Consider the following 27,522-nt stretch of genomic DNA (forward strand, 5'->3'; position numbering starts at 1 on the left):
CTTGTTGGCCTATCCCTCTGTACTGGTACAGATCTACTACTCACACCACTCCTCTCAGGATCCCTCCCCCTTGACCCATCTTCCTCTATTGTATTCCCTGCCTCAGCATATGACAACTTCTGCACTACTCTAACCCTGGAAACCTCAACCTGCCTCTCTCGCACCGGACATTTCGGATCCCCAGCCCCATGGGCACCCCTACAATTAACACATATGCTCCACACTTTCCCCAATGCTACACATTCCTTTGTCTCATGCCCTTCTGCACACTTCTCACACCTAGGAACCTCCCTCCTACACACTGCTGCCACATGCCCATAAGCATGTATGTGGATTATGTGAAATGGGAACTGGAAAAATGGGAGGTAAATCATGACGTCAGTGATCTTCAGGTTGGAGCTCTAGAAAGAGGACCGAGTTGAATTCCGAGTTGGATGACCGTTCAAATCGATTTTCCCATTTATATTTTTCGTCATTTAGCAGACGCTCCTATCCAGAGCGATTTTACAGTTAGTGAGTGCATACATTTTTCATACTGGCCCCCCGTGGGAATCGAACCCACAATCCTGGCGTTGCAAGCGCCATGCTCTACCAACTGAGCTACAGGAGGCCAGTCGGAGCTCGTTTATTTCCGAGTTCCCAGTTGTTTTGAACGCGACAATAGTCCACGCACTTTGAAAAATGTATTAATTTCTACACTATCACTGTAATGTAGTGCATGTAACGAAAAGCTAGATCGATCCTTCAGTAAATGAACAGGAAATCTACACGGAAGCAGTTTACCCCGGCCAACACTCAGTGCGTCACACAAAGCACTGTGCGCAGAGTTCCATTGCCTTTGTACACAAAACACCCATTGAATTATTCAAATAATCGTTGCTGAGGACGATTTTTCCCCCAATCACTCACAGACGAAGTTATTGGCAGTGTTCGAGAGGATCAAAACAGCAATTTATCATGGCTAAATTGACTGAATGATCTACAAATAATAATTAGTCTGTATTTATGATGCAAGGTGATATGTAGATCAGTCAGCCTGCAGTCGTTTTTATGCTCGCGCTGCTCCCTCGGCGCACTGAGTGCTAGTGCGCATGTGATGTTGGTCCGTATAAACCGGATGCAACCCGCCAACCCGGATATAAACGGTCAATGAATCGGCGTATGCGAACGTGGGTAGATTACCTCAAACAACGGTCAGACATCTTTTGGACGCAGTCTCCAGTTAATATTATACCGCAGCGTTCCATAGCGGAAAGAGGAGCCATGATGTCACTGACATAGGCCGCCAATTCTGATCAATCCTGTACATTAAATTGGAAATAATAATCGAAAGTGTGGGTTGAAGCTGGTTGCCGCCAACATGTCGAAAGACTGTTTTCAAACCCAGTTCGCCTTTGTTATGGAGAGTGTATTGAAGAATGCAGTCACTGAGACAACGAAACTTTTCGAAACAACTATTGAGGAACTGCGAGCCGAAATATCCAGAATAAAAGAAGAGAACGAGTACCTCAAATCGAGGCTTCTATCCCTCGAAAAAACGAAGAGATCGACTGGTGAAAGTGAAAGCGAAAGCCAAACCGCAGAGCCCAGACCGAGTCAAAGAACCACACTTATCGGCAAACGTGACATTGGCGTTCAGTGCGGTGAGTAGAAAACAGGGGTGTATTCATTCCGCCAAACAATTGCAGATGGTTTTGCAACAAACGAGTTTCTATTGGACAAATTCAGGTAGGTCCCTCCCCGTTTGCTTCCGAAACATTTTGCAACAGAATCGGCGGAATGAATACACTCCTGGACTAGCTAGCTAAAATACGTTCAGATGATCACACATCCTGATAGCCTAGCTATTTAGCTGAGTATGAAGGCTCAAAGCTGAGAATATTTTCCAAAACTGCTTCATGTATACGTTTTAATTTGTATAGAATTTGGAACGTAAAACTAATTCAGAATGCGCGGCCCCACTCTACATCAGGCGAACTAGCTTCCCTGGAGAACTCAACATGTCAAGTGTATGTTACAAGCAGAAAAGGAAACAAAATTATATTTATAAAGACGGAGAAGCGGGCTTACATGTAGCCTAGTCAGTGTATGGAGAAATTGGAGGCGGAGCTAGCCAAACACTACAGAGGATGTGGAATACTTGGCCTGGATACTTGGCGAGAAGCAACAGGGGAGGTGACTCCGAGTCGATAAGGAATTCCCCTCAACCACGCCCAAAAATAGATGGGGGAAACCAACTTAATTTCCTATTGACCACTGCTGTGTTCTTCAATGTACATGTAGCCAGGTCAAACATCCCGACCATACAATTGATAATGGGCGGCAGGTAGCCTATTGGTTAAGAGCGTTGGGCCAGGAACCGAAAGGTAGTTGGTTCGAATCGCCGAACCGGCAAAGTGGTAAAAATCTACCTTTCTGCCATTGAGCAAGGCGCCGTTGACGTGGATGTCGATTTAAGCCTGCCCCCTGCAGCTCTCTGATTCAATGGGGTTGGGGTTAAATGCCGAAGACACATTTCGGTTGAAAGCATTCTGTTGCGCAACAGACTAGGATACCCCCTTCTGATTCCCTTTCATTTTCTCAATGCTCCCACATAGGGAAATAGAGCTTGCGAGAAAGCCCTGTGGCGTCAGCCTATTCGCCAAGTAGGCTTAACGTAGCTATGTGTGTGTGGAAAACATTTAATCAAAGGTGAGACATTTAACTTGTTTAGTACTGTCCGTGTGTAACTCCATTCGCTAATTCTAGCTGTATAGTCCGTTTTTGTGTTGTTGGACTTGGCTAGCTTTATCAAATATTTTTATAACTAACCCAAGACAGACCTGAGCCTGTCATTTCCAATGGGAGCAAATTAATCATGGTGGGCAGAACAAGCGAGGAGGAGTGCAGAGCCAATCACCAGCTAGTGAGATCCTATAGAGGTGTCATAGTACCCATAAAACCTAGCGGTCAAATAGGGAAATGGTTCCAATCATTTTCCACCATTCATTTTTCCCATAGGAGATTCCATAAAAACTTAAACTAAAGGCTGTGTTTTGTGTAGGCTTACCCTGCCGTGACGTTTTGATAACTATCAGGCCTAGCTTGCTATTATGAAAATCGAATTAAAAAATACAAATAATGTTTTCAATTGGACTTTTGCTTTCAACAGCAGCTCAAACAAAACATGTAACGATGAACTATAGCCATTGAATTCTACTATGTCAATATACCATGCATTATAGGGAAATAATACAAGCTCTAGAACGCCCTTCAAGCCAATCAGAAATGAGTATTCAACAATGCCATGGTATAAAGAAATAAGAATGTATGACAGGCAGACAGTCGAACAACGTTTCTGGTTAGGAAGAAATACTTAAGCCTAATTTTTATTTATCCTTTTATAATTTCTGAAATTTGATAGGCCCATGTTTCATATATGAATAAATGTTCCATATGCACAAAAAGTGTATTTCTCTCATTTTGTGCACAAATTTGTTTACATCTCTGTTAGTGAGCATTTCTCCTTTGCCAAGATAATCCACCCACCTGGCAGGTGTGGCATATCAAGAAACTGATTAAACAGCATGATCATTACACAGGTGCACTTTGTGCTGGGGACAATAAAAGGCCACTCTAAAATGTGCAGTTTTACCCGACCTCAACCCAATTGAGATGGTTTGGGATGAGTTGGATTGCAGAGTGAAGGAAAAGCAGCGAACAAGTGCTCAGCATATGTGGGAACTCCTTCAAGACTGTTGAAAAAGCATTCCAGGTGAAGCTGGTTGAGAGAATGCCAAGTGTGCAAAGCTGTTATCAAGGCAAAGGGTGGCTTTTTTGAAGAGTCTCAAATATAAAGTATATTTTGATTAGTTTAACACTTTTTTTTGGTTACTACATGATTCCATATGTGTTATTTCATAGATTTGATGTCTTCACTAATATTCTACAATGTTGAAAATAGTAAAAATTCAGAAAAACCCTTGAATGAGTAGGTGTCCAAACTTTTGACTGGTACTGTATATTTCTAAACTACTGGACAGATATGCATGCCACTTTCACCTAGTAGTAGTAGTAGACACATTAGGCTTATGATTATGGGCTGAGATTTCTAGCTAACAGTTCTAGGATTTTCGTCAAAGGTCTATAGACTACAATATTACACAGAAGAACATGTGGTTTTGAGAGGCGTAGTCTATAGCTATGGTGTTTTGGGTTTACCTACTAACCACTCTCTCCCCTGATCTGGTATTCCCAGTTCTGACAGCGCACGCGTTGCCTTGGGCTGGGGTGCAGCAACAGCGCGAGGAGAACCAGGGGACGGAGCTGCACCGTGGGGCCCACGACGAGGAGGGAAACCCACAGACTGCCTTAGCACCACAGGAAGTGGACTGGGTAAGACGGTGCCCACCTACCCTGAGTCCCGATCTGTTTGGGTCAGTGCAATCTCGGATCGTTGGGACGTCCCTACCCTAAACCCCTACCAAACCATGTAAAATGTCAACTTCAATGGGGTAGGGACGTCCTAAGGAACCTGGATAGCACGGACCGATTTGTTTGTGCTGTCTTGCCAATTCATCCACCTCTCTATACTCAACCTATTGTTGTTGACCCAAGAGAGAAGAAAAACCTGTACACTGCACTTGCTAGCATGCTTTTTATTTATTTAAACTTAAGTACATCGGCCTAACAGCCTTCGTCAGAGTTTTGTTGACCCTATTAACCTGTCCATCCACTTCTTTATACTCAAACTGTTGTTGTGGTTGCCTTTTTCCACCACCCAGACTACCTCAGGAGCCGCAGTGGCCCTCCTCCAGGGAGATCCAGACACCCAGGAGGCCCCCCAGGCTCTCAGCCCATCCCAGCCCAGGACCAGAGGGGTTACCAGGGGCAGTGCAGGGCAGGACCAGGCCCCTGGAGGAGAACAGCAGTCACTGGTAATACCAGCAGCAGAGTCTCCATCAACATTACACCTGACAGCATCTTCTCAATCACCAGCCACTATCCAGTCTACATCAACTGTCCTGTCGACTGTAATGGTCCAGTCCACGGTAACTACTCTGTCAAAAGAAACTGTCCAAACGACCGCAGCGGTCCAGTCTACCGTAACGGCGACAGCAGCAGCGTCAGAGCGCCCGCCACCTGTCCTCTCCGGGTTACCCAGTACCCCTCTTCAGGATACACAGCCCAGCCTCGTACCCCCTTGTCCACCCCGACCTCCTCGAGCACCACCATCACAGTCTCACACAGACGTACTACCTGTAGCTCGTCCAATAGTAGTGCCCTCAACACAACCAGCTAGGCCTACAGCCGTACCCGATGGACCACCGGCCGCACCACCAACACAACCGCCTACGGTTTTGGAGCAGTCGGGTGTTGGCACGGCAACATCGTTAACACCACCGGTCCAGTCCTCTCCGTCTCCGACTGAGTTGACAGAACCTTCCGGCACCCCTGAAAAGCAGGCGTCATTGGTCACTGAGCATGTGCAACGCTCCTCCACCGTGCCACCTCCGAAGTCACCTGCTGTCCCAGAGACGTCTGATGAAGCCCCTCTACAGCCGTCAGCCCCTGCTGTAACCACACCCTCACCCTCTGGCCCCTGTCAAATGTCTAAGACACAGTTTTTAGCTCAGTTGTCAGTAGTACCCCTAGTACGCACCCCGCCGAGGGTGGAGGAAGATGAGGAGGGGGAGAGGCTTTCCCCCCTCCCTGCCATGTCTACGGAAGCTGTGATAACCAGGTCTGTCGCTACGGAGACGACTCCCGCCAAAGAGACTAAGGAGGAGATTGTTGTCCAGGTAGGCGGCCGCCGAAAGTCAAGTCCACGTGAAGCGATCCTCTCTGGTCTCCGCCTCCGCTTAAGGCCCCGCCCCAGGACAGCGCGACATCTCCCGTGGTTGCTAAGAAACCCAGAGGAGATAGAACCGCCCCTCTAGACCACGACTACTCAAAGGTGATGCAGAACGGAGGAGAAAAGTCCAGTGAATCACACGTTGACCAGGATGTAGTAGAGGACACCACTAACGGTGTGACGGCTGACGACAAGTCTACTGGACAAGGAAGTAGTAACCAAGTCATCAGTGAGGAAGAGGGAGGAGCTAACACTGATGTGACCTCCCCGACTAGACAGTCACCTATTGGTGGAGGAGGAGGCGTGTCCAAATCCAAGAAGAGAAACATGACCTGGGTGCAGGCTCAGAGACTATTGGCCCTAGCCCAGGCTAAGAGGAGTAGGTCAAAGGTCACCAAGACCTCCCAGAGAGGTCTGAGGTCAGAGCTAAGAGGTCTGGTGACACAGTTTCTGCCTTCCAACCCACAGCGCCGCCTGTCATACAGCCCCAGCCCTCACGCTACCTCCACCTCCAGCCCACGCCGCACCAGTCCTCGCCAGGCTACAAGGGCGGACACAAACCCTTCTCCTGCCACCGCTCCTCACTCACAGCCTCACCAGTTCAAAGTTACTTCCACCACCTCTCGTCGCGGAAGACCTCGTTCAGGGGCCGTGGCGGCTTTAAATTTGAAACGGTCTCCCTCCAACCCTCAACCTATCCCCTTCATTGTCAAAGTCAGCCCTCGCTCCGGATTCAAGAAGTCCCCCCAGTGCATGCTGACGTTAAAGCAGGGGCGCCGATACCGCCAATCACAACCGATGTGGTCACCGCCGGGACCGTTCCAGCACCAACAGTCTCCCCAGTCTCCACGGAAACGTCTCGCCAAGAACCAGTGTGCAGACTGCGGTCGTGTCCTGAGCAGCGGCGCTGCTTTAGAGAGCCACGCCTCCCTCCACACGGGGAAGCGCCCGTTCGCCTGCTCCGCCTGCGGCAAGGACTTCCCCAACCTCAAGGGCCTCAACCGCCACGCCCGCGTCCACGGCGACCAGCGGGGCCACCAGTGTCCGCAGTGTGACAAGACCTTCGTCTACCGCTTCGGCCTGACCAAGCACGAGCAGGTGGTCCACAGCGGCGTGCGTCCGTTCGTCTGCCCGATCTGTGACAAACGCTTGATCACCCGGCGTGACCTGGAGACGCATATCCGCGTTCACACTGGAGAGAAACCATTTGCCTGTTCCCTCTGTGTGAAGCGGTTCAAGAGGCGTGTGGAGCTGAATGTTCACCTGATGTGGCACAACGGGGAGAAGAGACACTGGTGCTCATACTGCGGGAAGGGATTTCTGGATTACAATAATCTGAAGAGCCACAAACTGGTCCACACAGGGGAGAAGCCCTACACCTGCTCTGAGTGTGGCAAGTGTTTCAAACAGACTGGCCATCTGAAGAAACACCTGAAGACCATACACAAACACAGATAGGGAGGGGACGAGTCTTAAATGGCACCCTATTCCCTATATAGTGCACTACTTTGGACCAGATAGTGTCAGGCCCTGGTAAAGTAGTACACTATCCAGTGAGGGAAAAAAGTATTTGATCCCCTGCTGATTTTGTACATTTGCCCACTGACAAAGACATGATCAGTCTATAATTTTAATGGTAGGTTTATTTGAACAGTGAGAGACAGAATAACAACAAAAAAATCCAGAAAAACGCATGTCAAAAATGTTATAAATTGATTTGCATTTTAATGAGGGAAATAAGTATTTGACCCCTCTGCAAAACACGACTTAGTGGCAAAACCCTTGTTGGCAATCACAGAGGTCAGACGTTTCTTGTAGTTGGCCACCAGGTTTGCACACATCTCAGGAGGGATTTTGTCCCACTCCTCTTTGCAGATCTTCTCCAAGTCATTAAGGTTTCGAGGCTGACGTTTGGCAACTCGAACCTTCAGCTACCTCCACAGATTTTCTATGGGATTAAGGTCTGGAGACTGGCTAGGCCACTCCAGGACCTTAATGTGCTTCTTCTTGAGCCACTCCTTTGTTGCTGTGTGTTTTGGGCCATTGTCATGCTGGAATACCCATCCACAACCCATTTTCAATGCCCTAGCTGAGGGAAGGAGGTTCTCACCCAAGATTTGACGGTACATGGCCCCGTCCATTGTCCATTTGATGCGGTGAAGTTGTCCTGTCCCCTTAGCAGAAAAACACCCCCAAAGCATAATGTTTCCACCTCCATGTTTGACGGTGGGGATGGTGTTCTTGGGGTCATAGGCAGCATTCCTCCTCCTCCAAACACGGCGAGTTGAGTTGATGCCAAAGAGCTCGATTTTGGTCTCATCTGACCACAACACTTTCACCCAGTTCTCCTCTGAATCATTCAGATGTTCATTGGCAAACTTCAGACATGCCTGTATATGTGCTTTCTTGAGCAGGGGGACCTTGCGGGCGCTGCAGGATTTCAGTCCTTCACGGCGTAGTGTGTTACCAATTGTTTTCTTGGTGACTATGGTCCCAGCTGCCTTGAGATCATTGACAAGATCCTCCCGTGTAGTTCTGGGCTGATTCCTCACCGTTCTCATGATCATTGCAACTCCACGAGGTGAGATCTTGCATGGAGCCCCAGGCCAAGGGAGATTGACAGTTATTTGGTGTTTCTTCCATTTGCGAATAATCTCACCAACTGTTGTCACCTTCTCACCAAGCTGCTTGGCGATGGTCTTGTAGCCCATTCCAGCCTTGTGTAGGTCTACAATCTTGTCCCTGACATCCTTGGAGAGCTCTTTGGTCTTGGCCATGGTGGAGAGTTTGGAATCTATCTGATTGATTGCTTCTGTGGACAGGTGTCTTTTATACAGGTAACAAGCTGAGATTAGTAACACTCCCTTTAAGAGTGTGCTCCTAATCTCAGCTCGTTACCTGTATAAAAGACACCTGGGAGCCAGAAATCTTTCTGATTGAGATGGGGTCAAATACTTATTTCCCTCATTAAAATGCAAATCAATTTAACATTTTTGACATGCGTTTTTCTGGATTTTGTTGTTGTTATTCTGTCTCTCACTGTTCAAATAAACCTACCATTAAAATTATAGACTGATAAAACATTTTGTCAGTGGACAAATGTACAAAATCAGCAGGGGATCAAATCCTTATTTCCCTCACTGTATAGGGAATAGGGTGTATAGAAATAACTATTCCCTCATATCGGCTTTCTATTTGCTGTGAATTCAAAACCCAGCCATGTTAGTTTTATCGAAGCAGGGATCCCAATCTATTCTCACAGTGCTTTGGAAGGACTTGTTATTTTATGTATTGATTACAAGAGTCAAAGCTTTTGTTGTCTAAACATTTGGGGCTGATTTTGTTGTGTGGAAGAATCATGCTGCAAGAGAATGACGTCGCTAAGTGTAAAAATGTTTTTACAAGTTGTTGACTTGAATTGAGTTGGTTATTTGTATTTAAAACATCAATTCTGGTTATTCGTCATTTGTTATTCATTAGGAAAGTTATAAGCCTAAACAAGTTTGAATGTAGGTGTACTGTGTTTACGTCTCACGTCATGGTTTTTATGTTCTGCGGTTTTGAACTACACTGAACAAAAATATAAACTCAACATGTATAGTGTTGGTCCCATGTTTCATGAGCTGAAATAAAATAACCCAGAAATGTTCCATACGCACAAAAAGCGCATTTCTCATATATTGTGAACAAATTTGTTTACATCCCTGTTAGTGAACATTTCTCCTTTGCCAAGATAATCCATCAACCTGACAGGTGTGGCATATCAAGAAGCTGATTAAATGTGGAGTTTTGTCAAACAGAGTGCCCCATGGTGGGGTTACGGTATGGGCAGGCATAGGCTACAGACAACGAACACATTTGCATTTTATCTAAGGAAATTTGAATGCACAAAAATACCATGAGATCCTGAGGACCATTGTGAGGCCCATTTTTTTTGAAGGTATCTGTGACCAACAGATGCATATCTGTATTCCCAGTTGTGAAATCCATATACTAGGGCTTAATGAATTTATATAACTTACCTGATATCTTCATATGAACTGTAACTCAGTAAAATCAATGAAATTGTTGTTTATATTTTTGTTCGGTATAGATGCATTAAAATGTTTTTATTTTTATGTAAAAATCTGCGCTGGACTTGAATGACCCTCCAGGTCGTAATTAGAAGTAGAAAACGCTGAAAAAATATTGTTACCCAAGTTGTGACGTTTTACCTTTCACCTTTTCAACCAAAACATGACAAAAAATCAAATTCTTTACAGAAAAGTCTATCAATTAGGATAATGTAGCTAGTTTGACAATATTGTCAATGTTAAGCAAGCTAACTTTTATTAGCAACGTTAACTAGCTAAATGTTTATTGGTTGAAGATTTGTTCGGACTTCAAAAGCACTTGAACACAATCATGGCAGACTTACGACATCCCACAAGCACATGAATGCCCCATTTTCAAATGTTTGTTAGGTTGGCATGGTCATTATGACAGACAATTCATAGACAGTCTATAATTTAAGGCATACATTCTTATTCAACACAGGGTTAGATTTCCAACAGTTCATATTTTCAATGTCCTTATTAATAAACAATTGATCACCCAAAAAATAAATGTTCTCAATGTCAAATTAAAACTAAACAAAAAATAGTTGTTTTCTAGACCACCACTCAGTCCACGAGATTCGGCCTGTGTTTGTGCTGGTGTGACTTCAGATGGTTCAGTTGTTTGAAGCGGAGTCCACACACAGCACAGCAGTACGGTCTCTCCCCAGTGTGGGTGCGCTTGTGCACCTTCAAAATGTCTGCCCGTGTGAAGCTCTTGTCACACATGGTGCAGCGGTGGGGTTTCTCCTGCGTGTGAATGCGCTGATGCAGCTTGAGGTTCCAGAGCCGACTGAACTTGTTCCCGCAGAGGGAGCAGCAGTAGGGCTTGTCTGTCGTCTGGCTGCATTTGTGCCTCTTCAGGTCGGAGAAGGAGGTGAAGCCCTTGCCGCAATCTCTGCAGAGGTGGAGTCCCTCGGCCTGGTGGACCTTGAGGTTGCAGGCCTGGGTGAAGGTCTTACCGCACTGGGTGCGGGAGTACAGACGCCCTGGCCCTAAACTCGACCATCTCCCAGTTTTGTGTTTCTCCTTGTGGGCCTTGAGGGAACCAGAGTCTGGGAAGGTCATTGTGCATTGATTGCAGGCGTGACGCCTCCCCCCTCCTCCGGTTACCTGCTCTTGTGAACGATCTCTCAGGTTTAGAGAGTGTCCAAAGTCATCAGCGGCACCATACAGGCTCTCTGTGTTGTTGTGGGCTGAGCTTCCAGAGTGGATGGAGGTTAGACCCCTTTGGCCAGCTCTGCTACCCATGTCCGGAACACCGTGTTCAGGGTACCCCTCCTCGTTGATCAACAGGCAGTTCAGGTCTCCCACCTCCTGGTGGGGGGACCTCGTTAGCGACCCCATCCGCTCCCTCATGCTCTGATGGGGGCCAGTCATGTGGGAGCGATGGTGATGGTCTCCCCCCTCAGACCCCACCAGGTTCACCTGGTAGTGACCCACAGCTCCGTAGCTCAGCGCCCCCAGACGAGACGAGGAACCAGGAAGCCTATCCAGCCCTTCCATGTCTAGAATATGGTCGCCACCACCACCACCGCCGTAACCAGACTTCTCAAAGCCGCCCCCCAGTTCCTCCATGCTGTAACGAGGGCGGTAGAGAGGGTCAGTGGGGTCCCCTGGGTCTCCCTCGGGACCCGGTGGTTCAGGCCCCTGGTCTAGACCGGATCCCCAGTCATCCTGGCACTGCTGCAGCTCCTGCTCACTGAAACTCTTACTGGGCCCCGAGACGTCCAAACCATCGGCCCCTGAAGAACACAGGAGCCATGAGGTATTAGAAGCATTAGCATTAGAGGCATTGGTAATAGTAGAAACTGTAGTAGAGTAACTAATGCTAAATGTGAACTTAAAGTTTCAAGTTGATTTGTTATGATACCAATGACAACATATTAGAAGCTACTTTCCTTTTCATTCTCATCATCATAAAGATGGTCTGTTATGTTTGTTGTAAACTCCTCAACTCACCGTCCAGGCAGCCGGCCCATCTCTCCCGTAGTTCAGTGTTGGGGAGAGCCTCCTCTTTCAGCAGGCTGTCCTGCTTCTGACCTCTGACCTCTGTGGACTGCCAGAGGAAATTAATGAGTCGATTCAGACTAAATGATGGATAAACTGACAGTGAATGAATAGAGTGGACATGACGGTCCCCTATTCCTCCTGACAGACAATAAGTTCTAATCTGTTCTACACAATACATTTTTATCTGAAGGTTCTGTAACACTGGTGTTTAGTCCATCCCCTAGCTACCTCAGAGGTACTCCTAGGGCTGGTGGCCTCGGCCTCCTCCAGATCATGCGAGGCTGTTTCCTCTGCCACGGCCCCACAGCTGCTCCACTCCTCCCCTGGAACCTTCTCCTGCTTCAGGCCAAGCTCCCTCTCTGCATCTGGCCACAGGTAAACAAAGAGAAAAATGAATCTTAAGGAAAGGTGAAAGCTGAATTGTGAATAATGTAGTCTCCTCGTATCAGTGCAGATGAAGGAAATAAAGCATCTTACCACCAATTCAACTGATCAGTGTTCACCAAAATCTGGAAGGTACACATTACAGCAGCCGCACTTCAGAGTGATTCCTCCATTCGGAAAGTATTCAGATCCCTTGACTTTTTCCACATTTTGCTACGTTACAGCTTTATTCTAAAATAGATTAAATCTACACACAACACCCCATAATGACAAAGCAACATCAGGTTTAGAAATGTTTGCAAATTTATTGAAAATAAAAAACTAAAATATCACATTTACATAAGTATTCAGACCCTGTACTAAGTACTTTGTTGAAGCACCTTTGGCAGCGATTTCAGCCTAGAGTCTTCTTGGGTATGATGCTACAAGCTTGGTACACCTGTATTTGGGGAGTTTCCCCCATTCTTCTCTGCAGATCCTCTCAAGCTCTGTCAGGTGTGATGGGGAGCGTCGATGCACAGCTATTTTCAGGTCTCTTCGGAGATGTTAGATCGGGTTCAAGTCCGGGCTCTGGCTGGGCCACTCAAGGACATTCAGAGACTTGTCCGGAAGCCACTCCTGCGTTGTCTTGGCTGTGTGCTTACGGTCATTGTTCTGTTGGAAGGTGAACCTTCGCCCCAGTCTGAGGTCCTGATCGCAGGTTTTCATCAAGGATCTCTGTACTTGGCTCCGTTCATCTTTCCCTCAATCTTGACTAGTCTCCCAGTCCCTGCCGCTGAAAAACATCCCCACAGCATGATACTGCCACCACCATGCTTCACCGTAGGGATGGTGCCAGGTTTCCTCCAGACGTGACGCATGGCATTCACTCCAAAGAGTTCAATCTTGGTTTCATCAGACCAGAGAATCTTGTTTCTCATGGTCAGAGTCCTTTAGGTGCCTTTTGGCAAACTCCAAGCGGGCTGTAATGTGCCTTTTACTGAGAAGTGGCTTCTGTCTGGCCACTACCATAAAGGCCTGATTGGTGGAGTGCTGCAGAGATGGTTGTCCTTCTGGAAGGTTTTCCCATCTTCACAGAGGAACTGGAGCTCTGTCAGAGTGACCATCGGGTTCTTGGTCACCTCCCTGACCAAGCCCTTCTCCCCCGATTGCTCAGTTTGGCCAGGCGGCCAGCTCTAGGAAGAGTCTTGGTGGTTCCAAACTTCTTCCATTTAAGAATGATGGAGGCCACTGTGTTCATGGGGACCTTCAATGCTGCAGAAATATTTTGGTTCCCTTCCCCAGATCTGTGCCTCGACACAATTCTGTCTCGGAGCTCTACAAACAATTCCTTCAACCTCATGGCTAGTTTTTGCTCTGACATGCACTGTCAACTGTGGGACCTTACATAGACAGGTGTGTGCCTTTCCAAATCATGTCCAATTAATTTAATTTACCACAGGTGGACTCCAATCAAGTTGTAGAAACATCAAGGATGATCAATGGAAACAGGATGCACCAGAGCTCAATTTAGAGTCTCATAGCAAAGGGTCTGAATACTTACACTACCAGTCAAAAATGTGGACACCTACTCATTCAAGGGTTTTTCTTAATTTTTTTACTATTTTCTACATTGTAGAATAATAGTGAAGACATCAAAACTATGAAATAACACATATGGAATAATGTAGTAACCAAAAGTGTTAAACAAATCAATATATATTTTATATTTGAGATTCTTCAAATAGCCAGCCTTTGCCTTGATGACAGCTTTGCACACTCTTGGCATTCTCTCAACCAGCTTCATGAGGTAGTCACCTGGAATGCATTTCAATTAACAGGTGTGCCTGTTAATTGTTCTTGTGGAATGTCTTTCCTTCTTAATGCGTTTGAGCCAATCAGTTGTGTTGTGACAAGGTAGGGGGGGTGTACAGAAGATAGCCCTATTTGGTAAATGACCAAGTCCATATTATGGCAAGAACAGTTCAAATAAGCAAAGAGAAACGACAGTTCATCATTACTTTAAGACATGAAGGTCAGTCAATGCTGAACATTTCAAGAACTTTGAAAGTTTCTTCAAGTGCAGTCGCAAAAACCATCAAGCGCTATGATAATAATAAATAATATGCCATTTAGCAGACGCTTTTATCCAAAGCGACTTAGTCATGCGTGCATACATTTATTTTTTGTGTATGGGTGGTCCCGGGGATCGAACCCACTAACTTGGCGTTACAAGCGCCGTGCTCTACCAGCTGAGCTACAGAGGACCATGATGAAATTGGCCCTCATGAGGACCGCCACAGGAATGGAAGACCCAGAGTTACCTCTGCTGCAGAGGATAAGTTCATTAGAGTTACCAGCCTCAGAAATTGCAGCCCAAATAAATGCTTCACAGAGTTCAAGTAACAGACACATCTCAGCATCAACTGTTCAGAGGGGACTGTGTGAATCAGGCCTTCATGGTCAAATTGCTGCAAAGAAACCACTACTAAAGGACACCAATAAGAAGAAGAGACCTGCTTGAGCCAAGAAACACGAGCAATGGACATGAGAGAGAGAGAGCGAGAGAGACCCAGAACGTGAGCAGAGCAACAGGCCCAACACTATTACACCCGCCCAATCACCATCCTGCGACCTAAGAGGTATGAATCAGATGCTCAACATTCTCTTCTCACATCTACTGTGATGGTCCGGGCCTAAACCACACTAGACACTATGGAACACAAAGCTTTTACCATCTCATCCTGGAATATACAGTTGAAGTCGGAAGTTTACATACACTTAGGTTGGAGTCATTAAAACCTGTTTTTCAACCACTGAACAAATTTCTTGTTAACAAACTATTGGCAAGTCGGTTGGGACATTTAGTTTGTGCATGACACAAGTCATTTTTCCAACAAATGTTTACAGAGATTATTTCACTTATAATTCACTGTATCACAATTCCAGTGGGTCAGAAGTTTACAATACACTAAGTTGACTGTGCCTTTAAACAGCTTGGAAAATTCCAGAAAATGATGTCATAGCTTTAGAAGTATCTGATAGGCTAATTGACATCATTTGAGTCAATTGGAGGTGTACCTGTGGATGTATTTCAAGGCCTACCTTCAAACTCAGTGCCTCTGCTTGACATCATGAAAATAAATCAGCCAAGACCTCAGAAAAAATGTGTAGACCTCCACAAGTCTGGTTCATCCTTGGGAGCAATTTCCAAATGCCTGAAGGTACTACGTTCATCTGTACAAACAATAGTACGCAAGTATAAACACCATGGGACCACGAAGCCGTCATACCGCTCAGGAAGGAGACACGTTCTGTCTCCTAGAGACAACAGCAAAGGACCTTGTGAAGATGCTGGAGGAAACAAATGTATTACTGTAAAACGAGTCCTATATCGACATAATCTGAAAGGCCGCTCAGTAAGGAAGAAGACACTGCTCCAAAACCGCCATAAAAAGGCCAGACTACGGTTTGCAACTGCACATGGGGACAAAAATCTTACTTTTTGGAGAAATGTTCCCTGGTCTGATGAAACAAAAATAGAACTGTTTGGCCATAATGACCATCGTTATGTTTGGAGGAAAAAGGGGGATGCTTGCAAGCTGAAGAACACCATCCCAACCGTGAAGCACGGGGGTGGCAGCATCATGCTGTGGGGGTGCTTTGCTGCAGGAGGGACTGGTGCACTTCACAAAATAGATGGCATCATGAGGAAGGAAAATTATGTGGATATATTGAAGCAACATCTCAAGACATCAGTCAGGAAGTTAAAGCTTGGTCGCAAATGGGTCTTCCAAATGGACAATGACCCCATAAATACTTCCAAAGTTGTGGCAAAATGGCTTAAGGACAACAAAGTTAAGGTATTGGAGTGGCCATCACAAAGCCCTGACCTCAATCCTATAGAACATTAGTGGGCAGAAATGAAAAAGCGTGTGCGAGCAAGGAGGCCTACAAACCTGACTCAGTTACACCAGCTCTGTCAGGAGGAATGGGCCAAAATTCACCCAACTTATTGTGGGAAGCTTGTGGAAGGCTACCCGAAACGTTTGACCCAAGTTAAACAATTTATAGGCAATGCTACCAAATACTAATTGAGTGTATGTAAACTTCTGACCCACTGGGAATGTGATGAAAGAAATAAAAGCTGAAATAAATCACTCTCTACTATTATTCTGACATTTCACATTCTTAAAATAAAGTGGTGATCCTAGCTGACCTAAGACAGGGACTTTTTACTAGGATTAAATGTCAGGAATTGTGAAAAACTGAGTTTAAATGTATTTGGCTAAGGTGTATGTAAACTTCCGACTTCAACTGTACAAGGTCTGAGGTCATCTGCCTTTGGCCTAAGAGCAGGAACCCAGACTTCCTCAAAGAAATTGGAAATACAGACTCAGGGGTATGCTAATTTGGTATAGAGCAGACCTAACTCACTCTATTAAATTAGTCAAAACAGGAACATTTTACATCTGGCTAGAAATGAATAAGGAAATTATTTCAGAGAAAAATGTACTCATGTATGCTACCTATATCCCCCCAATAGAATCCCCATACTTTAACAATGACAGCTTCTCCATCCTAGAAGGGGAGACCAACAATTTCAGGCCCAGGGACATGTAATAGTGGTGACCTAAATGCCTGAACTGGACAAGAACCCACACAGGGGGATAAACACCTACCTGGAGGTGACAGAGATCCATTTCAGGCCCAGGCCCATTTCCAGACCCAGTGATTCCTATGTTGTTTATGTAAAGAATATTTGTTGGTCCATGGTGGGTAATGAGGAGCAAACAGACACTGCACTTGACACATTTATGAAATTGCTTATTCCAGTTACTAATAAGCATGCACCCATTAAGAAAATGACTGTAAAAACTGTTAAATCCCCGTGGATTGATGAGGAATTGAAAAATTGTATGGTTGAGAGGGATGAGGCAAAAGGAATGGCAAATAAGTCTGGCTGCACAACCGATTGGAAAACGTATTGCAAATTGAGAAATCATGTGATTAAACTGAATAAAAAGAAGAAACAACACAAGGATTAATGACAAAGAATGATAGTAAAAAGCTTTGGAGCATCTTAAATGAACATTTGGGAAAAAAGGCAAACTCAGCTCCATCATTTATTGAATCAGATGGCTCATTCATCACAAAACCAACTGATATTGCCAACTACTTTAATAATTGTTTAATTGGCAAGATTAGCAAACTTAGGCATGACATGCCAGCAACAATTGCTGACACTACACATCCAAGTATATCTGACCAAATTATGAAAGATAAGCATTGTAATTTTGAATTCCTTAAAGAAATTGACAACAAACTTTCAGCATGCTTATAGAGAAGGACATTCAACAAGCACAGCACTTACACAAATGACTGATGATTGGCTGAGAGAAATTGATGATACAAATATTGTGGGGGCTGTTTTGTTAGACTTCAGTGCGGCTTTTGACATTACCAATCATAGTCTGCTGCTGGAAAAACTTGTGTTATGGCTTTACACCCCCTGCTATAATGTGGATAAAGAGTTACTTGTCTAACAGAACACAGAGGGTGTTCTTTAATGGAAGCCTCTCAAACATAATCCAGGTAGAATCAGGAATTCCCCAGGGCAGCTGTCTAAGCCCCTTGCTTTTTTCATCTTTACTAACGATGCTTTGAGTAAAGCCAGTGTGTCTATGTATGTGGATGACTCAACACTGTACACATCAGCTACTACAGCAACTGAAATAACTGCAACACTTACAAAGAGTTGCAGTTAGTTTCAGAATGGGTGGCAAGGAATAAATTAATCCTGAATATTTCCAAAACTAAAAGCATTGTATTTGGGTCAAATCATTCACTAAACCCTAAACCTCAACTACATCTCGTAATGAATAATGTGGAAATTGAGCAAGTTGAGGAGACTAAACTGCTTGGAGTAACCCTGGATTGTAGACTGTCATGGTCAAAGCATATTGTAGCTAAGATGGGGAGAAGTACAGTGGGGAAAAAAAGTATTTAGTCAGCCACCAATTGCGCAAGTTCTCCCACTTAAAAAGATGAGAGAGGCCTGTAATTTTCATCATAGGTACACGTCAACTATGAAAGACAAATTGAGAAAAAGAAATCCAGAAAATCACATTGTAGGATTTTTAATGAATTTATTTGCAAATTATGGTGGAAAATAAGTATTTGGTCACCTACAAACAAGCAATATTTCTGCCTCTCACAGACCTGTAACTTCTTCTTTAAGAGGCTCCTCTGTCCTCCACTCGTTACTGTATTAATGGCACCTGTTTGAACTTGTTATCAGTATAAAAGACACCTGTCCACAACCTCAAACAGTCCACACTCCAAACTCCACTATGGCCAAGACCAAAGAGCTGTCAAAGGACACCAGAAACAAAATTGTAGACCTGCACCAGGCTGGGAAGACTGAATCTGCAATAGGTAAGCAGCTTGGTTTGGAAATCAACTGTGGGAGCAATTATTAGGAAATGGAAGACATACAAGACCACTGATAATCTCCCTTGATCTGGGGCTCCACGCAAGATCTCACCCCGTAAGGGTCAAAATGATCACAAGAGCGGTGAGCAAAAATCCCAGAACCACACTGGGGGACCTAGTGAATGACCTGCAGAGAGCTGGGACCAAAGTAGCAAAGCCTACCATCAGTAACACACTACGGCCGGGGACTCAAATCCTGCAGTGCCAGATGTGTCCCCCTGCTTAAGCCAGTACATGTCCAGGCCGTCTGAAGTTTGCTAGAGTGCATTTGGATGATCCAGAAGAGGATTGGGAGAATGTCATATGGTCAGATGAAACCAAAATATAACTTTTTGGTAAAAACTCAACTCGTCGTGTTTGGAGGACAAAAATGCTGAGTTGCATCCAAGAACACCATACCTACTGTGAAGCATGGGGGTGGAAACATCATGCTTTGGGGCTGTTTTTCTGCAAAGGGACCAGGGCGACTGATCCGTGTAAAGGAAAGAATGAATGGGGCCATGTATCATGAGATTTTGAGTGAAAACCTCCTTCCATCAGCAAGGGCATTGAAGATGAAATGTGGCTGTGTCTTTCAGCATGACAATGTTCACAAACACACCGCCCGGGCAACGAAGGAGTGGCTTTGTAAGAAGCATTTCAAGGTCCTGGAGTGGCCTAGCCAGTCTCCAGATCTCAACCCCATAGAAAATCTTTGGAGGAGTTGAAAGTCCGTGTTGCTTAGCGACAGCCCCAAAAACATCACTGCTCTAGAGGAGATCTGCATGGAGGAATGGGCCAAAATACCAGCAACAGTGTGTGAAAACCTTGTGAAACTTATAGAAAGCGTTTGACCTGTGTCATTGCCAACAAAGGGTATATAACAAAGTATTGAGAAACTTTTGTTATTGACCAAATACTTATTTTCCACCATAATTTGCAAATAAATTCATTGAAAATCCTACAATGTGATTTTCTGAATTTTTTCTCCTCATTTTGTCTGTCATAGTTGATGTGTACCTATGATGAAAATTACAGGCCTCTCTCATCTTTTTACGTGGGAGAACTTGCACAATTGGTGGCTGACTAAATACTTTTTTTCCCCACTGTATGTCCATAATTAAGCGCTGCTCTGCCTTCTTAACAGCACTATCAACAAGGCAGGTCCTACAGGCCCTAGTTTTGTGGCACCTAGACTACTGTAGTGTGGTCAGGTGCCACAAAGAGGGACTTGAGAAAATTGCAGTTGGCTCAGAACAGGGCAGCACGGCTGGCCCTTAAAAATGCACTGAGAGCTAACATTAATGACATGCATGTCAGTCTCATGGCTCAGAGTGGAAGAGAGATTGACTTCATCACTGCTTGTTTTTGTAAGAGGTGTTGACAAGCTGAATGTACCGAGCTGTCTGTTTAAACTACTATCACACAGCTCGGAAACTCATGCATACCCCACAAGACATGCCACCAGAGGTCTCTTCACAGTCCCCAAGTCCAGAGCAGACTACGGGAGGCGCAGGAGTACACATAGAGCCATGACTACAAGGAACTCTATTCCACATCAGGTAACTGATGCAAGCAGTAGAATCAGATAAAAAAATTATGGAACAACGGGGACTGTGGAAGAGACACATGCATACGCACACATTGTGATATTGTTGTATGGTGGTATTAAACATTTTGATTGTAGATAGGTAGTGGTGTAATAATGTCATATGATGTACTTTTATATTTGGTTTTATATGTAATGTAAGTGCTTTAATATGTTTGGATCCCAGGAAGAGTAGCTGCTGCTAATGGGATCCCTAATAAATACAAATACTAGCCTGTGGTGACCTGTATGCCAAAACTGGACAAGAACCTGACACCCTAGGCACACAGGGGGACAAACACCTAACTGGAGGTGACAGCATTCCCTCCCCCAACATGCCCCCTAGACACAACTACGACAACATAACCAACAAAAACGGGTCACAACTCCTGCAGCTCTGTCGGACGCTGGGTATGTACATAGTCAATGGTAGGCTTCCAGGGGACTCCTACGGCAGGGTACACATATAGCTCATGTCTTGGCGTAGTAATGTAGACTACTTTATCACTGACCTCAAACCAGAGTCTCTTATTGCGTTCACAGTCAATACACTGATACCCCCTATCAGATCACAGCAAAATCACACTACTTGAACAGAGCTATGCTCAATCATGAGAACATCAAAGCCAAAGGAACTGAATAAGACATGCTATTGATGGAAGGAAAGTAGTGTGGAAATCTACCCAAACACTATATTTTCTTTTTTATTTTATTTTATTTGGCAACATCAAAAACAATCCCTTCTAGACAATTTCCTGGACAAAATGTTTCACTGTAATAGTGAAGAGTGTAAACTTGGCAGTAGAAAACCTAAACAGTATATTTGACCTCTCAGCTTCCCTATCAAATCAAAAATATCAAGCAGACAACCTTAGAAAATTTACAACAATGACAAATGGTTTGATGAAGAAGCAAAAACCTAAAAGAAATTGAGAAAGCTATCCACCGAAAAAACATAGAGACCAGAAAACCTGAGCCTATGCCTTCACTATGGTGAATCACTAAAACAATACAGAAATGCACTACGGAAAAGAGAAAGAACAGCAAGTCAGAAATCAGCTCAATGTAATTGAAGAATCCCGGAGAATAGCTGTGCCGCTAGAGATCCTGGTTCGAATCCAGGCTCTGTCGTAGCCCTGGGCCGCGACCGGGAGACCCATGGGGCGCGCACAATTGGCCCAGCGTCGTCCAGGGTGGGAGGAATGGCCGGCGGGGACGTAGCTCAGTTGGTAGAGCATTGCGTTTGCAATGCCAGGGTTGTGGGTTCGATTCCCCACGAGGGGCCAGTATAAAAAATTATAATAATAAAAATAAAAATAAACAATTTATGCAAAAATAATCCATAGAATCTAACCACTTCTGGGAAAATTGGAAAACTAAACAAACAACAACCACGAAGAATTATCTATCCAAAACGGAGATGTATGGATCAACCACTTCTCCAATCTTTTGGCCCTATCACAAAGAACAAACAGCAAAAACATATACATGATCAAATGAAAATATTAGAATCAACTATTATAGACTACTAGAACCCTCTGGATTCTCAAATTACGTTGAATGAACTACAGGACAAATTACAAACCCTCCAACCCAAAAAAGGCCTGTGGGGTTGATGGTCTGTAAAATATACAGACCACAAATTCCAATTGGCTATTCTTAAACTCTTTACCATCATCCTCTGCTCTGGCATATTCCCCCAATATTTGGAACCAAGGACTGATCACCCCAATCCACAAAAGTGGAGACAAATTTGACCCCAATAACTACCGTGGGATATCGTCAACAGCAACCTTGGGAAAATCCTCTGCATTATCATTAACAGCAGACTCGTACATTTCCTCAGCGAAAACAATGTACTGAGCAAATGTCAAATGGTCTTTTTCCAAATTACCGTGACCGACCACATATTCACCCTGCACCCTAATTGACAAACAAACAAACAACCTAAAACCAAGGCAAAGGCTTCTCATGCTTTCTTGATTTAAAAAAAAGCTTGACTCAATTTGGCATGAGGGTCTGCTATACAAATTGATGGAAAGTGGGGTTGGGGGAAAAACATACGACATTATAAAATCCATGTACACAAACAACAAGTGTGCGGTTAAAATTGGCAAAAAACACACATTTCTTTCCACAGGGCCCGGGGGGTGAGACAGGGATGCAGCTTAAGCCCCACCCTCTTAAACATATATATATATATATACGAATTGGCGAGGGCACTAGAACAGTCTGCAGCACCCGGCCTCACCCTACTAGAATCTGAAGTCAAATATCTACTGTTTGCGGATGATCTGGTGCTTCTGTCCCCAACCAAGGAGGGCCTACAGCAGCACCTAGATCTTCCGCACAGATTCTGTCAGACCTGGGCCCTGACAGTAAATCTCAGTAAGACAAAAATAATGGTGTTCCAAAAAGGTCAGTTGCCAGGACCACAAATCCAAATTCCATCTAGACACCGTTGCCCTAGTGCACACAAAAAACTATACATACCTCGGGCCTAAACATCAGCGCCACAAAATAGGTAACTTCCACAAATCTGTGAATGATCTGAGAGACAAGGCAAGAAGGGCCTTCTATGCCATCAAAAGGAACATAAAATTAGACATACCAATAAAGATCTGGCAAAAAGATTTGAATCAGTTATAGAACCCATTGCCCTTTATGGTTGTGAAGAATTCACAAAATGGGACAAACACCAAATTGAGACTCTGCAAGCAGAATTCTGCAAAAATATCCTCAGTGTACAACGTAAAACACCAAATAATGCTGCAAAGCAGAATTAGGCCGATACCCGCTAATTATCAAAATCCAGAAAAGAGCTGTTAAATTCTACAACCACCTAAAAAGAAGTGATTCCCAAACCTTCCTTAACAAAGCCATCAGCCTACAGAGAAATGAACCTGGAGAAGAGTCCAACACAGACCCCACAGAGCCCCAGGACAACAACAACACAATTAGACCCAACCAAACCATGAGAAAAAAAAAAAAAAAGAGATTTACTCTACATATTGGAAAGAATGTACAAAAAAACTGAGCAAACTAGAATGGTATTTGGCCCTAAACAGAGAGTACACCGTGGCAGAATACCTGACCACTGTGACTGACCCAAACTTAAGGAAATCTTTGACTATGTACAGACTCAGTGAGCATAGCCTTGCCCACAGAATGAGGTGGAAACTGAGCTGCACTTCTTAACTTCCTGCCAAATGTATGACCATATTAGAGACACATATTTCCCTCAGATTACACAGACCCACAAAGAATTCGAAAACAAATCCAATTTTGATCAACTCCCATATCTACAGTGGGGAGAACAAGTATTTGATACACTGCCGAATTTGCAGGTTTTCCTACTTACAAAGCATGTAGAGGTCTGTAATTTTTATCATAGGTACACTTCAACTGCGAGAGGCGGAATCTAAAACAAAAATCCAGAAAATCACATTGTATGATTTTTAAGTAATTAATTTGCATTTTATTGCATGACATAAGTATTTGATACATCAGAAAAGCAGAACTTAATATTTGGTACAGAAACCTTTGTTTGCAATTACAGAGATCATATGTTTCCTGTAAGTCTTGACCAGGTTTGCACACACTGCAGCAGGGATTTTGGGCCACTCCTCCCTACAGACCTTCTCCAGATCCTTCAGGTTTTCGGGGCTGTCGCTGGGCAATACGGACTTTCAGCTCCCTCCAAAGCTGTTCCTATTGGGTTCAGGTCTGGACACTGGCTGCCACTCCAGGACCTTGAGTATGCTTCTTACGGAGCCACTCCTTGGTGCCTGGCTGTGTGTTTCGGGTCGTTGTCATGCTGGAAGCCCAGCCCCACGACCCATCTTCAATGCTCTTACTGAGGGAAGGAGGTTGTTGGCCAAGATCTTGCGATACATGGCCCCATCCATCCTCCCCTCAATACGGTGCAGTCGTCCCTGTCCCCTTTGCAGAAAAGCATCCCCAAAGAATGATGTTTCCACCTCCATGCTTCACGGTTGGAATGGTGTTCTTGGGGTTGTACTCATCCTTCTTCTTCCTCCAAACACGGCGAGTGGGGTTTAGACCAAAAGCTCTATTTTTGTCTCATCAGACCACATTACCTTCTCCCATTCCTCCTCTGGATCATCCAGATGGTCATTGGCAAACTTCAGGCGGGCCTGGACATGCGCTGGCTTGAGCAGGGCTTGCGTGCGCTGCAGAATTTAATCCATGGCGGCGTAGTGTGTTACTAATGGTTTTCTTTGAAACTGTGGTCCCAGCTCTCTTCAGGTCATTGACCAGGTCCTGCCCGTGTAGGTCTGGGCTGATCCCTCACCTTCCTCATGATCGTTGATGCCCCACGGGTGAGATCTTGCATGGAGCCCCCAGACCGAGGCTGATTGACCGTCATCTTGAACTTCTTCCATTTTCTAATAATTGCGCCAACAGTTGTTGCCTTCTCACCAAGCTGCTTGCCTAGTGTCCTGTAGCCCATCCCAGCCTTGTGCAGGTCTACAATTGTATCCCTGATGTCCTTACACAGCTCTCTGGTCTTGGCCATTGTGGAGAGGTTGGAGTCTGTTTGATTGAGTGTGTGGACAGGTGTCTTTTTATACAGGTAACGAGTTCAAACAGGTGCAGTTAATACAGGTAATGAGTGGAGAACAGGAGGGCTTCTTAAAGAAAAACTAACAGGTCTGTGAGGGCCGAATTCTTACTGGTTGGTAGGTGATCAAATACTTATGTCATGCAATAAAATGCAAATTAATTACTTAAAAAATCATACAATGTGATTTTCTGGATTTTTGTTTTAGATTCCGTCTCTCATGGTTGAAGTGTACCTATGATAAAAAATTACAGACCTCTACATGCTTTGTAAGTAGGAAAACCTGCAAAATCGGCAGTATATCAAATACTTGTTCTCCCCACTGTATTGGGTGAAATACCACAGTGTGCAATCACAGCAGCAAGATTTGTGACCTGTTGCCACAAGAAAAGGGCAACCAGTGAATAACAAACACCATTGTAAATACAACCTATATTTATGTTTATTTATTTCCCCCTTTTGTACTTTAACTATTTGCACATCATTACAATACTGTATATAGACATATGGCACTTGAAATGTCTTTATTATTTTGGAACTTTTGTGAGTAATGTTTACTGTTCATTTTTTATTATCAATTTCACTTGCTTTGGCAATGTAAACACATGTTTCCCATGCCAATAAAGCCCCTTAAATTGAAAGTGAATTGAGAGAGAGTGACTGTCATTAGATGTATCTCTCTATACTAAGCAAAAAGGCAGTAACTGCTCATTTGGTCGAAAATGAGTTAGTGTCATTTTTGCTACATTAAATACATGCTTAATCATGTGGACAAGTATCCTGCCTCTATTGTATTGTGTTTTGGAGAAAATGGGGGTCATGTTAGCAGTAACTGCATAAGGTTACTGTGAAACCAAGGTAAATAAAAGACATTTTTCTCAGTTCCATGCTATGAGCAGTTACTGCCTTTTTGTTTGGTAGGGCAGTATACCTGTCTGTGAGGTTCCAGAGTTTCTCTCCTCGGCAGCCCTCCCACAGTCCCCACACTTCCCTGTCCGACCTCCGTCTCTGTCCCTCTCCCTGCGTCTGTTCTCCGACCACTGCAGCCGCTTCTTCAGCGACTCAACCTGCTCCCGGCTCCGGGACACCTCCTTCAGGAAGCTATCCTCCACCAGCCTTGTGATCTCGTACATGGCAGTCTTGAATACCGTCTCCATGACTCCGGAGAGCTGAGACTGGAAGGTTACGGTGGCTTCGGACATCATGGCAAACTGTCTATGTGTAACTAGCTACAGTTAAGCGTTCGTAACGTGTAGCTACTTTTGTACAGGCGAATCAGTCCTGCGATCGAGTCTAGTAAAATGATAGTAAGCTAACGTTAGCAGCAAAGATACTGCCAACTAAACCTTGTGTCTGTGTTAGCAGGCTAGCAAAGCTAGCTACTATTGGAAGTTGTTGTCTGACTCAGTGACTGCCCTAGTAATATATTTTTTTGTAGCATTTCGTGATATAAGATGTAGCAGTTACTGTATATGAGGCTATTCTAATAAATATAAAAACATATATAAATACCAGCGTTAATGAGAGATGATAGTTGGCTTGCTAGCTAGTTACAGAGCCAACACCAAAACATAAGACTTCCGGAAACAAACCTACGGATCGGGTAGTGGGACATTCTAAATTGGAACGATCCTTATCGTACTGGAGAGAAAAGACGACCTTTCTTTGAACAAAACCTTTGTAAGTTTACTGTAAATAAGATTCGAAATATAATTCGGCTATTATAATAACATTCAGATACAGATAATTACCGTAGTAGGCTATTTATTGTGTAAACGATTTACAGGGAAATCTACACGGAAGCGATTTATCCCGCCACACACTCAGCCTTATGCGGGCCCCAGGTCTAAGGTAGTGGCGTGGACTAGATAGGGAATAGCGTGTCCAAAACTAGGTTTCTATCCAATTGGCGACAGAAAGTTAGGTTATATCAGTTATCCTGTTAGAGCTTTTGTGCAGAATCCACCGCGCTGTTTCAGGTGCAACGTTTATGGTCATGTTGCAGCAGTGCCCTAACGAAAAAGATTGCAGTCAGGGTGCAGTATAACTGCAGTATGCGGCAAATACTGCGTCCAAAATAACAGTTTTTTTTTTACTACAGGTTTTTTTTAATGTCAGTATTGCCTTGTAGCTTAAGCTTTATGCTGAATCCATTAATTAAATACACATGCATTTAGAATTCCATTCTCAGACCGTTCTTCATTGCCTATTACTGTAACTCAACCATAGTCTTGTGTATATTTTAATTATCTTTATGGAGTCAGATAAACATTTTAATAGGCTAACTGCTTAGTCTCATTATGAGTCGCATGTGATGTATATATAATATACTGTATATTCACATATCAAATATTACTGCCCACTAGTGCTCCCTCTCTCTTCGCTGTGAATTCAAAAACCCAGCAGTGTTAGTTTTAATGACGCAGGGATCCCAATCTATTCTCACAGTGATTGGGAAGGACTTGTTATTTTATGTTTTGATGTATTGATTGATAACACATATCAAAGATTTTGTTGATTGAAAGAAAAATGCCACGAAATAAAATTTTGATTTTGAATTGAGACTTGAATT

General features: G+C 44.3%; 2 protein-coding genes across 3 annotated transcripts; one reads left to right on the plus strand and one right to left on the minus strand.

Annotated features, from left to right (window-relative positions):
• The first annotated feature begins 598 nt into the window (after positions 1–598).
• LOC121560332 (zinc finger protein 62 homolog) lies at positions 599–7,438 on the plus strand. Of its 2 annotated transcripts, none has more exons than XM_041873341.2 (3): positions 599–1,643; positions 4,238–4,374; positions 4,764–7,438. In XM_041873341.2, the coding sequence occupies exon 3, from the start codon at positions 5,939–5,941 to the stop codon at positions 7,289–7,291; it is 1,353 nt and encodes a 450-aa protein (XP_041729275.2). In that variant the 5' UTR covers positions 599–1,643; positions 4,238–4,374; positions 4,764–5,938; the 3' UTR covers positions 7,292–7,438. The 2 variants fall into 2 exon arrangements, with proteins under 2 accessions (XP_041729275.2, XP_045062321.1); XM_045206386.1 differs by having other exon boundaries at positions 4,764–5,931.
• Positions 7,439–10,173: 2,735 nt separating this feature from the next.
• Positions 10,174–26,647, minus strand: LOC121560337 (zinc finger protein 135). Its single transcript, XM_045206385.1, has 4 exons — positions 25,882–26,647; positions 12,169–12,305; positions 11,890–11,986; positions 10,174–11,672 (listed from the first exon to the last, which is right to left on the minus strand). The coding sequence occupies exons 1-4, from the start codon at positions 26,153–26,155 to the stop codon at positions 10,495–10,497; spliced, it is 1,686 nt and encodes a 561-aa protein (XP_045062320.1). The 5' UTR covers positions 26,156–26,647; the 3' UTR covers positions 10,174–10,494.
• Between the last annotated feature and the right edge of the window lie 875 nt (positions 26,648–27,522).

Source organism: Coregonus clupeaformis, chromosome 22 (assembly GCF_020615455.1).
Source record: "Coregonus clupeaformis isolate EN_2021a chromosome 22, ASM2061545v1, whole genome shotgun sequence".
In the NCBI taxonomy this organism is placed as follows: Eukaryota; Metazoa; Chordata; class Actinopteri; order Salmoniformes; family Salmonidae; genus Coregonus; species Coregonus clupeaformis.